We start from the raw sequence: 12,830 nt of genomic DNA on the forward strand, positions 1-12,830 counted from the left end.
GTATCGATATTAGTTGTAGGCTGTGATATACACGTATCGATATTAGTTGTAGGCTGTGATATACACGTATCGATATTAGTTGTAGGCTTTAGGACTACCAAGCTTTTTAATTAATAAGTGGTAAGATGTCTTTTGGCTTTTTATTTTGTTGAATTTTCACATTGGCCTATACCCTAAATTTCCTTTAACTCGAAAAATTCACGTATTCCCTATTATATAATGGTTTGTCACTCAATGGCACTCGAACAGATTCTCTCTCTCCCGTAACACCTGAACCAGGTATTTTGGTGAAGCTGGTATTGTTTGGTCTTTTTTTATATGCATGATTTGTATGCTGATATTTGATAGATTTTTCCTTGTGCGATAACATTAGCTCCGTCTTTGTTTGATTTATGTATGTTGACTGTCGTTTGACAACGTGTCTTTTTTTCAATACGAAGAAAGGCCGTAGTGACCAGAAGAAAGTTTAGCTTGAAGATTAGTGCACTTTTAGGTGAACCAGACAAAATGTCTGAATGTGTGATCAGTCATAAAAATAAGATGCAAGACAAATCATCAAAGATGCGTTCAGATTTATAAAGTTAAAAGGCATTGATTACAAGGTCTTAAAAAGTTAAATCTAGAGAGAAAAAGGTAACATCTTAATCGCCTTTCGGATCATCGGGACTTAACCTCTCCGTTTGCTCTGCTCCTCCCAATTTTCCTTTTAACTGGGATAACAAAGAGCCTAAAGACCACCACATATGATCTTTGTCTTTGAAGTGTTTCAATTGAAAGAACAAAAAACTAAGTAGTTAAATTTTGTTATTTATGTAATGACATAGCACTAACAATGTCTGTGTACTTTTCGTGGTTTTACTTGGTGGCGCTCTTTATCGTCTTGTCTGAAAAAGAAATTGGAAAATAATAAGTTCAATTAAATCATAAGATTTCATATATCGGCTACATGATATCTTTAATTTTATATACAACCTGCAAATTTGGTCTACTAATTAAAACACATGTACATATTGGTTTTGTCTTGTGTCAATGAGTCTTGACTTTCATAGGCTTTATACAGAACTTAAGTCCAAATTATAAGATCTCTTCTTCTAAATATATATATGTATTCGATAAGATTTGACCCGTGCAATAAATATCATAATAAATAGAGATGGGTGCAGATAAATTGTTTCGACACTATTGAATTCTAACCATAAAGAAAATAAAATGTAAGCCCTATAAAAGTGTCACAATATATTTATTGTGTTTTCTTCAAGGCAAACATAACATTTATTAAACATGCATAGGAAATAAAATATATGTTCTACAAAAAGCCAAAAACAGGTCAAATCTTATCAACAAATGAGCTGGTAATGTTGATAAAATATGAAATTTTGCAAATAAACATTTACTGTAAAGGACATTTTTCTCTAGATAATCTCTTTAACATCGATTGACTCTAGACTGTAAAAAAAATAATTGTTTACGTTAAAATCGGAAAATCTGTTCGATAATTATAAATTTAATATTTTTTTATTCTCATACTATAATTTTAATTTCAAATACTTACAAAATTTTCGATTGTCATCATTCCTGTTATCTTGGCATTCATTTCGTTGGAACCAATGCCATCTCAGTGTCTTGCTTAGGTGTGCAGATATCCCCGAACATGATGTACGTGAAGAATTTACATTCTTGTCATGCTTATTTGTACAGACTTCCTTGAATATGATGTTCGTGAAGAATTTACAAAGTCTTTTAAAATTTCATTGTTTGCATATTATGATTCATGTTTATAAGATCCCCAAGCATTCTATTTGAACTGGAATATCTAGTGTTGTTACTTTTTTGGTAGATATTTGTTGGACTAGGAGCCAATGAAGCAGCTGATTGCAACGAATTCCGTTTCGACCTTGAACTTTTGCCATAAATGTCTGCATTCTTATTATAAGAACTGTCTATCGAGGTAGAACTTTTACTTTGAAGGTTGCAGGACCTTTTTGGAATGACAAATTGTTCTTTGAGGCTATTAGTTTGTAATTTGTAGGACGTCTCGGAATTAGAAACACTTGGATCTGAGGTAGATTTTCCACTTTCAGAACTTGCTGCAGAAGTATTCCTATGAAATTTACCTTTTCTTTTTTCGGCCTTTGCTGACGGAATTTCACACGACAAATGTTCGTCTAACTCATATTCCTCAAATCCACTACTGTATTCCGACTCCGTTTCGTCTCTGTCAAAAGTATCTCGTGACCGAATGAAATCGCAAGAATCTAGAGAAGATGAAGACGTGATCTTTGCAGACGGTTTACTTTTCCCGCGTTCACCTGTTTCTGACTCCTTTATCATGTCTAAGATTTGATGTTTCAATGTTAAATTGTTTTGTATCTTACTTATAAGTTCTTTATACTCGCTGCTTACATCACTTTCCGTTGAAATGCTCATGTCGTATTCACATCCGGTATCACTGTCATTAACACGATCGGAGTCCGTTCTGGTGCTTACACTGTTGCACGTGTAACCAGAATCAGAGTCACGAAATGCTGGATGAATAAGTGAATTTGTATGTTTTTCGCCTTGCTCACTTTTAGGCTTATCCCAAGGTGCATTGTAAACCCTCTGTTTTCTTTCTTTTTTCATTAACGATTTTTTAATCACATCTGTTTCATCTTCCCGATCTTCATCCATTTTTGAAGATGTTCTCCTGCTTGGTAATATTGGAACGACTAAATATGGTCCTTCAACATTATGTCCCATGTTAGTTTTCTCTGGTAGAAGAGTAAATTGCCTTGAAAATGAAATTTCTGCAATTTCACTGATCTCGTCATAAATATGAACTGAAGAATCCAGATTTTCTGGACTTTTACTTCCTTTAAATCCGTAATTTGAATTTGACTGGTTATGGAAACCATAATTGTCACCAGCAGATTTTTCTTTAGATGTCTTTTCTTTGTTCTTTCCGTTCTTTAGCCACCGAAACATCTACAAATAGAAAGATAACATTTTGTTTAGGCTTTGAAACAAAGATAAGTATATAGTTTCGCAGTTTCTTGGATAGCTGATTCTTTCGTGTATTATCATTTTATTTTCCAAAGTGTTTTTTTTTGTCAACGAACCATTTGTGTTGATCGTCAAGCAGATTGCGTCAAATATGCGATTGTTATCAAATCATGCAACTAATAAAACCTTAAAAATACACTGGTGGCAGCAAAGATTTTTATAGTAAACTTGGTAATACTATCAAAATCCTTGGTTTTCATAAATAAAACTTAACGCATAGACCGCTAAGAATGTATGCAATTATAAAGCTAATATTAACTTTCTTAAAAGATCATTCAGTTTATATTACAAGTTGTGCATCTTATCACAGTCACAAGACATGCATACTTACTTTATTCATATTGATATTATATTTTAGATATAATTCAGTAAACTTAATAAATATTTTGTCAATTGTATCCCACAGTGTTCTGTCGCCTTTCTGACTTGAATTTCTCACGATTTCAATTAGTTTGGTAACACTTGTCTCAACCATTTACTTATATAATCTATGAAAAGCAATATTAACTTCTTAATATTTTGATTTTGTGATCTCACTAATTAGCTTTGCTTGAATTTACTTGACGGGTTTAAATGAGTCACTCAAATTTAAAAAGTGAAAATAACAACTGATAGACTAATTAACTCTAAAACTTTCTCAACACTTTGATCCTAAGCCGATTAGCTTTTGTTTAATTAAGTGCCCTTTTACTATAAATTGTGGCAGTCGCTTAGATCACATGCATGGTGTTACAAAACGTATTAATAGAGTGATTTTTGAGGAAGAAGTTAAATTATCTTACAAAAGATCGTGAGATGAAACCAACAATTCAAATTTTACAATTTAGTGTCAATTTTACGACTTAAAGTTCTGCATTAGCAATGAAGTAACCAAAGGGCTGATCAATGTTACAACTTATTTTGGTTTCTTAACACAAGCTCTAAGAGATTGCAGGTTAACTACTTTATCTATATTAAAATAAGATTGAGAATAAAAATAGGGAATATGTCAAAGAAACAAGAACACGACCAAAGAGAAGATAACAACCGAAGTCCACAAATGGGTCTTCAATGCAGCAAAATAATACTCTTCCCGTTGACGCATTACACTGGAAGGAGGATAACTATATTACATCAATTTTTAATGTCCTTACTAGTTTCTAGGTATTAAAGATTCAAAATATGGAGATGTGGTATGATAACTATCCTCCGAATGACGTAAATTTGAGCAACCACTGTTATTTCATCAATAATATAAAACAGTGAGACTAATACATTTGGGATAGATAGTCAAAAGGAATATTCAGTCGATCGAAAAGCATTATGGCAGTTTTCGCGATTAGAATGATAAAGCCTTTAGATTTTACTGTCTTTCTATATGTTAATACATATAATGACTTTTTGTAAAATATGTTAGTGATAAATAATTTAGATATTCATTTCTGACACTCCTCGTCTCACCTTTAAATTTAAACGTCCTAAAAAGTTGACATTTTCGGTTAAAATTGACTAAGATTTGCCCTAGCATTTTCTTTCTTGTATTGTTTTGTTGGTTTATATTTTTAAATTTTAGTCTCGAATATAAAGTAAGCAGTTGAACGTTGGTTCAAATATCTTAGATACATGTATATAAACGATATTCAGAACAATTGCTGTATGCATGATTTCAATACCAGACAACGTCCAATGTCATTGCAGAGGCATTTGGAAAAGGGAACAGGCTACATAAATGACTAATGCATAAACGTCTTACAAGTATTAGCTATATCTAGGGCCCCCTTTTTTCAAAATGTTAGACGCATACAATGGTTCTATCTACTATAAACGTATATTTACGAGTAGATTTCTGTTCATAGTGTTTCTTTCAATGTATAGAAACAAGTGCATGTGGTTTTGCCGCATCTGCATGCACGCCCAAGAGAATTGCTGACGTCAGTAATAGTCAGTACACATGCTTGAAAACATATGTTCTTATCAGAGTAGATACTTACATTGACATTTTCCTCACTTGAAGACCATCACGGGACAGATTGCATTGGACGTTGTTTTAAACTAGGAAATCTTATTTAGTGTCTCAAAATTTAATGTTTTCAACTCCCACTGTTTTTCTCACAAGATTTTAAAAGGTAATAAAACTTGTTTATAGGATTTATTTTTCTGGTGTTCTGAAATCAATTAAACTACTGTCAAAATTTATTACACGGGTGACATGAAGGTGTGAAAGTTAATTCTCGGGCTCAGTAAATACATGTATGACAGCTCTTAAATCCAAAGTTGTGTTATGAACTGATAAATAATCCTGGCCAAATGTTCGAGTAAAGTAAATAAATCCATTTAAATCGTTAATTTATCCATGATTCTAGGTGACGCTTCTTCACCCTTCGTGTACGTATCTCTCTAGGCTTATGTATGTCCAAACACCTATCCTTACTATTAACTTACATCTGCTGACAGTGAAGTGTGACACTTAGTTATACATGTAATTGTTTGTCTGAATGTTTGTTTTGTTTCTGACAGGGATTTGCATAGGGCTCACTATACAAATCCTTGTTTCTGAATTTCGAGATTGTCTGGCTAACTTTATAAAAAAGAAGATGTTGCCAATGAGACAACTATCCACAAAAGACCAAAATGACACAGACATTTTAAACAACTATAGGTTACCGTACGGCTTTCAACAATGAGCTGACAGGTTGTTTTTTTTTTTAACTTAACTGTATTGGGCTGAAGATAAACACAATATATGTGTGCTGTAATGAACAAAGACTTCCATATAAACCACTTCTGAGGTGGACCTTAACTAGCAGTGAAATGATGAAGAATTCGTTCGAAGTAGTAAGCCTCATAGAGAATTCAAATAATCAATTTGAGTTAAAAAAAAAAACAGTAATAAAAAATCGTGTGTCTTTGGGTTTTTGTTTTCGTTTCTTTGTTTTTGTTCATTTTTCAATTTCGTGCAGGTGTTAAAGTCAAATAAAGTAAAAGGACAAAATTATGATATGCTGAGTGCAGCAGTTTTACATATAGGTCTCTTGTTATATAAATAGGCGTAGCCTTTCTTCTCTTTACACATAATTCATGTATTATGTACAACATTTACCATCAGACAAATGCATTAAAATCACGTGATTAAAGTGCACTTGATTGTTATCGCTTTAAATTTAGTTTAAATTTTAAAATTATATGGCTGCTATAAAAAAAAAAATACAATCCTAAAATGTCAAGTGTCATGAAATGATTTCGTGGTGAAGTTTGATAGCGATCTTAATCTGAAAAGTCTGTTCTTCCTGAAAATCTCGGAAACAAGAAAAGGTGAAATGTTGCGGCAATAATAAAACATGCAACAACAGTAATTCTGACCTACATAAATCATTCATTTAGGTTTTAGCTACCAGCTGGTTTAATTGTCATGTAATGCTGTAACAGGTATATCTGATAAACTTTTATGACTTGCACATGTATGTCAGGTGTGCAAAAAGTAAAAACACAAAAATACTGAACTCCGTGGAAAATTAAAAAAACGTAAAGTCCTTAATCAAATGACAAAATCTAAAGCTCAAACACATCGAACGAATGGATATCAATTGTCAAAGACATTTGGTTTCTCTGTTGAAAGTTATCGTCTCTTGTTGTGCCGTGTACATTTAAATAAGAAGATGTGGTATGGTTGCCCATGAAACAACTCTCAACTGGCAAGAGACCAAATGTTCGGCGTACAAATAAACAGCTAATTTAAAACATCACCGTACAATGAGCAAAACCCATACAGGATGAAGATCAAATATAACGAATATATAAAATAGAAGATGTGGTTACCGTATAATTGCCAATGAGACAACTGTCCACAAGAGACCAAAATGACACAGACATTAACAACTATAGGAAACCGTACGGCCTTCAACAATGAGCAAAGCCCATACCACAAAGAAGTCAGACTCCGGAATCGATTGATTGATTGATTGATTAATGGTGGTAATATATGGATTAGGCTCAAAATGAATTACAAGATCATAAATATATCTATCGTTAGTTCCTTCAATAATGAAGAGAAAAGGGTAAGGTTAGTTCTGGGTAAGATAGGAACTTTAGTTACAAAACTCATCAATTTGTTTTAAAATAGTTCGCCAGGGGAGATATAGTTCTTCATATATGTATATGGGGAGAAATAAAGAAAGTAGCATTTTAAACTGAGACTTTGCTCTACAAAGAATTAGAAACTGGTATGCATCTCAGAAATCGGTGATTTTTCTCTCTTTCAATAGTGTTGTCCTGTACTTCTAAATGCATAATTCATAAAATATTTATAAGTTAAGCTGCGTGTTTTAACTCTTCTTAATTATATTGTATTATTCTTTTATTTTTGATTTCTTCTCCTATTCTGCCTTTACAAGGGTTTTTGTCCCCTTCAACTTTTAAAGATACCCAAATCTATGAGAAATATACTTAAATCTAAAACTCTCATTAAACACTTTTTATGTTAATGATTTTTTTCTTCAATTTTATTTTAAAACCAGTAGCTGAATGCAGTAGCTCTCTACGTGGTCTGGAAACATAAAACAACGTTTTAAACAGCAAATAATCATAAAATAAAACTTAATCTCTTATTTCAATTATGAAAACTTATAAAACTTTTCCACATTCAAAAAAGTTTTTATTTTAATGAGTTTTTATATGTTTTTTCAAAGAGACAATTTCCATCTTGTTTAATAAAAGCTCGGGGCTTATAAAATATGCAATTGAGACCAAACTTTAAAACATGTTTAATATCTTTTATACAGATTATTGATGATATTCTATATATGCATTTTAATGATAGGTGTTTATTTGGCTAATGTCGAAGGTCAAACTATGTCTCGTATAAGTTTACTTTGATCATAAGACGATGGCCTCAATAGGTATAAAAATTGGAAGAAATGAAAACAGTCCTCAGAGAGATTGAAAAGATAAGTTTTTGAAAAAGATGAAAAAAATATGCAAAATAACTAAACTATTACAGTACTTCTACATAAAAATATCTTCAGAGAGCCAAACTAATAAACATTACAAAAAACATCGAACAATGACAACCGGAAAAGCAAATCACTTAATTGATTTGTGAAGTGGCGACCCCAGTCAATTATAATTGATACGGTTTGACAACTTACAAAAACATATAATATTTATTTCTTCATTGAATGGCATATTGAACAAGAAAGCACGTAATGTTACACTTTTTTAAGGGATATCTATAGTCATCACATTATTGGAGGTAGATAACATCATTATTTACCCCAGATGGCGCCTCGGGTACAGGAAATAGTTTTGGTGTAGGTTGTTACTGCTTTCCTATCTGTGTTTACAATCGTTTTATTTATTTTGTCCTTAAGTCTGCCTCACTTCCCCGGGTAGCACAGAAACAAAACTATTTATTAACTTGGTAACATTATTTAAATATTGGTTTCTTTATTATAAATGTAAGTAGGGGTATTGATTACTGCTTGTCACAACAAAATCACCACATTGATAATAGCCATCAGTTATGCGAAGTCTATATATCATTTTCCAAAGTCAATGATTTTCGATCTTTGCATTCTCTAGACAGACAGACACAAAAAGACCAAAAACTTTTGATTTCCGAATAATAAACAAACCGTGGCATTATGAAAATCGTATATAATAAGCACATACTTATCCGACACCAATTAAAACCAATATATCTTTTTAAAGTTGGAAAGCAAATGAAACTATGATTTACTGCAATTCTCAGCTAGAAATCGTCACATAATATTTCATGGTACTATTGTATATTGTCGATGCCATCATCTGTAATAGTTACTTACAAACTTGTCTAAGAAAAAATGAATTGATTCATGTTTGATTAACGTCAAGTGACACATACCAAATGTAAAAAGACGAACCAAAGACAAAAAACTTGACTTACAGAAAATGCAACAACTTATGATAAACACACGAGAATGACATTTTTCTCGATGCAAGCACCAAATACAGTAATGATGGGGTCTAAACTACCTAAACTATCTTCAAAACATTTGTCTTCTATCGATAAGGGCGGTTTTCCTTTAACACAAGAAAGGCTGAAAATACCAAAAGGATTGTCAAACTAATAAGTCACAATATATCCAATCTGACCACATTACTGCCTGTAGCATGTCGAGGATTTATTCATTGTGTTCAGTTTTCTTCCATGCAGCGAATTGAAATTTATGTGTTGGATATTGTTTGTTGTGGTTCATGTACCAATCAGTCACTTTTCCATATTTCAAAATTGTATATATAGATTTTGTTTATTAAGATCTAAATAAGATTTAATGTCCACATTGTTAACCAGCAATTAATCTGTTAAACAATGTAGGTATCCTAAAAAAAAGACTAAATAAAAGAGAGATCTGAAGAATTCCCCGAAATTATTGTGACATCTTAATTTCTACTTCTCACACGCTTTCAGTCTTGTGTTCTGTGTGCAGACTCTTGATAGATCTTGATAAAGACAGGGGTCAACTTCTTTATTTCATCTATGACCCATAAATCAGAATAGAAGTCACAAGATTATTCCATTTGAAAGGAGCAAGAAACCCTCCTTGTGATTTAAGTGTTCTTCACACTTGAAGGCGGAGAAGGTGTATTGGGAAATTCCTTTGATGGCAAGCAGTAGCAGAGATATCGTGTATCAATGAGGATACTTGGGAGTTTTAAACTGTCAATTACCCAGCTATTTATATGTCGTAAAGATAACGCTCTCACCCGGGATACCGGCAAACATTTTTATCCGCCTGTTAAATATCCTAAGTGGTTTTGGTCAGTATTTTTTAAACATGTCCATCTGCCCTGCGTCTGATCGGAAATTAAATTTGAAAGTTCAAGTGATGTTGCTGGTTAGATTGTAAGTGCCCAGATAGTTTTGTTATCTCTTGTGGAACACTCCAATTTCCTTTGCTATCGATTTTCCAAACACTAGTGCACTATGTATGGTAGTGAATTTCTTAGTGAAAGCTATGTATATTCCCTGCATGAAATAGGCTAAGGTTATATGTTCTACTGAGTCAACCAATGTTTCTTTTCTAATAATAGCATATGTGTATAATTCATGTATGATCAAAATTAAGGCAAAGAAATCAAAACGCTTCGTTCGTAAAAGATCGTAAAATGTTCAGTGATGCAATATTATATGAACCATATGTCACGTGCATTGAAATTGTAACAAGTGGTAGTTCAAATTTATGCACATACTAACTTCTTTTTTTTAAAGACAAAATATGGACATTTGATAGTGAAGCAGCTATCCTCAAAACTTTAACAAGGACCTGAAGGTCAGCCAAGAATTGGGTCTCAGAATCCAAACCTATATATTAATGATCTATGATTAAATTCACACAATACAATACACCTATGCTTACATATATACATGCAATATTCAGATCTTGTGTTTTTAATACGACATACGGGTTTTTTTCAGGAGAGGAAAGTTGCATCAGCTGATTGATGTCGCATCACGTTTAAAAACAACACGAACAAATAGAAATAATCCTACAATATTATTTAAAGTAGACGTATGGAAAACGTCAAAGAAAAAGCAATTTAAAGATATGCACAAAATTTCCGCGATAAAGAAATCTAGCGGTCGATATACATGTATTTTAAGTCCTGATCATCATAGTTTTTAAAAAGTTTAAAGATCAGCCTTCTATCTTGATTGCAACACGGACATAAATAGATATGAAATTCTTAAGTGATAAAGACGTGAAATTTTGTTGAAAACCAAAACTGAATGTACCATAGAAGTAACGATATTTATAGGCTAAGATTACTTTCTTCTAGCTAAAAATATGAAGATACTCGGTTTCTACGACAACGAAAATTAATGATGATGATTACGAGATAAATAAAGACGTCAATTACGTTTGTAAGTAAACGCAGTGACTAAACAGAAAATATAACCAACAGGCACCTAAAGGTCTATAAGTGTTAGTAAACGCAGTGACCAAACAGAATATATAACCAACAGGCACCTAAAGGTCTATAAGTGTTAGTAAACGCAGTGACCAAACAGAAAATATAACCAACAGGCACCTAAAGGGATATAAGTGTTGACATAATATGCGAAGTTCTTGAGAGAGACACAAAGTTGTAATTCACTCAAGCAGAAACTAGAAAAGACCTGCCATCCACACAAATTGCATCAAAAAGCAACAGAATTCAAAATGCAACAGCCTTTAAATAGCAACAGACATCAAAATACGACAGGGGACAACCATTGAACGGGTTTTTCTATGATTTTTTTTTACATATAATATTTTCTAACATGAATTTTGAAACTCAATACCTTTAAGATCTATATTTAAAAAAAAACATACAACGTTAACTATAAACCTTCCTTAACTTCCTTTTAAAAATAAATTATATTTTTTCATCATTTTATGAAAATACGAAAAATGAACTTACCTTAAATAATTTTTGTATTCCAAATATCAGTAGCGCAGTGGTAGATTGTTTGCTTTCTCTTTTAACACTTTATACAACTTAATTGATAATCATTCTCCAACACAGGTGAAATTTACACATTTTAAAAGAGGCGGAGTCATATTATCTATAATAGCCAATGGGATATCGGTTTTCAATTTATAACCATCAAACGAACAGGTAAATTGCTCTTTTGACAACACTGATTTTAATACTTTATGATTTTTTAAATATAAATAACCTGACACAAGTCTCTTATAATAATCCTACGGTTAACAAAACGGTCATAGTTAGGGGGAAAAATTGTCATTAGCTCCCATTATAAACTGGGACTATTATGCTTATTAGTATAATAGTCCAGTAATGAATGAACTGCATATCAAAATGCCAAACCGTGCATGGTTTTTAGTTTATTTCAAATATATCTGATGAAGTTTGCAGTAACAGTGTTGTCCATGCTGACCGAAACGAAAACAACCAGATTCTGTGAATGACATAATATCATAATATAAAATGCCTTTAGAGATCTGACTTTCCTTGTTTGTTTCATCTGAAAATATACAAAACTGTAGTGTAATAGTAGTCTCCGGCAAACATCTAAAAATCCCAATGAGGTTTAAAAAATTTTAAAAAATTGACAGCTTGGTCTATATATATCATCTATCTGTAAAATCAAGGTGCGTTTTTTTGTTTGGGGGAGGGGAGGATCAAGTGGCTCCTAATGACGCTTCATCTATGATGAATGCATAGACTTTTTACAAGTAAAGTATTACTTCAAATGTTGTCCCTCTCTTATTTTCAAATTCATAGACCTGCACCGGTTTTCATAAGATAATGGTTATATTTGCCATGCCATGCAATGTCGGTATATTGAAGTACAGCACTAATAAAAAATATAAATATACACACATTACATGTAACCAATTCTGGTCGCAACATCTTATTTCCGTATTACCTTCTGTATTATAAAATCGATGACAAAATGTTGTCAACACAGCTTCGCACTACCCTGTTTCATATGATAAAACACCGAGGATGTAGAAAAAAATGCTTTATTTCGTGTCATTGCAATGATCACTAAACAGTCCGTTTATTTCATTTATCTGTATGTAATTATTATAGCAAGGAGATATTTAGGGTTAGAACCTCTTTTTATATCATGGTATTATTTGTAGCCAAACTGTCTTAAAAATTGCAGATATTAGTTACTGCTGCCATAGAAGGGTTCTTGCATCATAAGCTGGTTCTCGGCCGTGTACTACACTTTGTTCATAGAGTAAAGCGTAATACAAGCAAATTCCAGTTAACTTGCGTTAAAGACGTTTACTGTTGATTTAAATATCAAAAAGGAA

The 12,830-nt window shown here is 32.3% G+C and overlaps 1 protein-coding gene across 1 annotated transcript; it reads right to left on the bottom strand.

The window, feature by feature from the left end:
* Nucleotides 1–794: 794 nt before the first annotated feature.
* LOC134721930 (uncharacterized) lies at nucleotides 795–11,634 on the bottom strand. The gene is made up of 3 exons (XM_063585237.1): nucleotides 11,461–11,634; nucleotides 1,553–2,964; nucleotides 795–884 (listed from the first exon to the last, which is right to left on the bottom strand). Exon 2 carries the CDS (start codon nucleotides 2,962–2,964, stop codon nucleotides 1,741–1,743), a length of 1,224 nt encoding a protein of 407 aa, XP_063441307.1. The 5' UTR covers nucleotides 11,461–11,634; the 3' UTR covers nucleotides 795–884; nucleotides 1,553–1,740.
* Between the last annotated feature and the right edge of the window lie 1,196 nt (nucleotides 11,635–12,830).

Source organism: Mytilus trossulus, chromosome 6, assembly GCF_036588685.1.
Source record: "Mytilus trossulus isolate FHL-02 chromosome 6, PNRI_Mtr1.1.1.hap1, whole genome shotgun sequence".
NCBI lineage: Eukaryota > Metazoa > Mollusca > Bivalvia > Mytilida > Mytilidae > Mytilus > Mytilus trossulus.

What these genes read in the sequence shown, in the direction of transcription:
- LOC134721930 (XM_063585237.1), bottom strand. Translation starts at nt 2,964, where the DNA reads ATGTTTCGGTGGCTAAAGAACGGAAAGAACAAAGAAAAGACATCTAAA.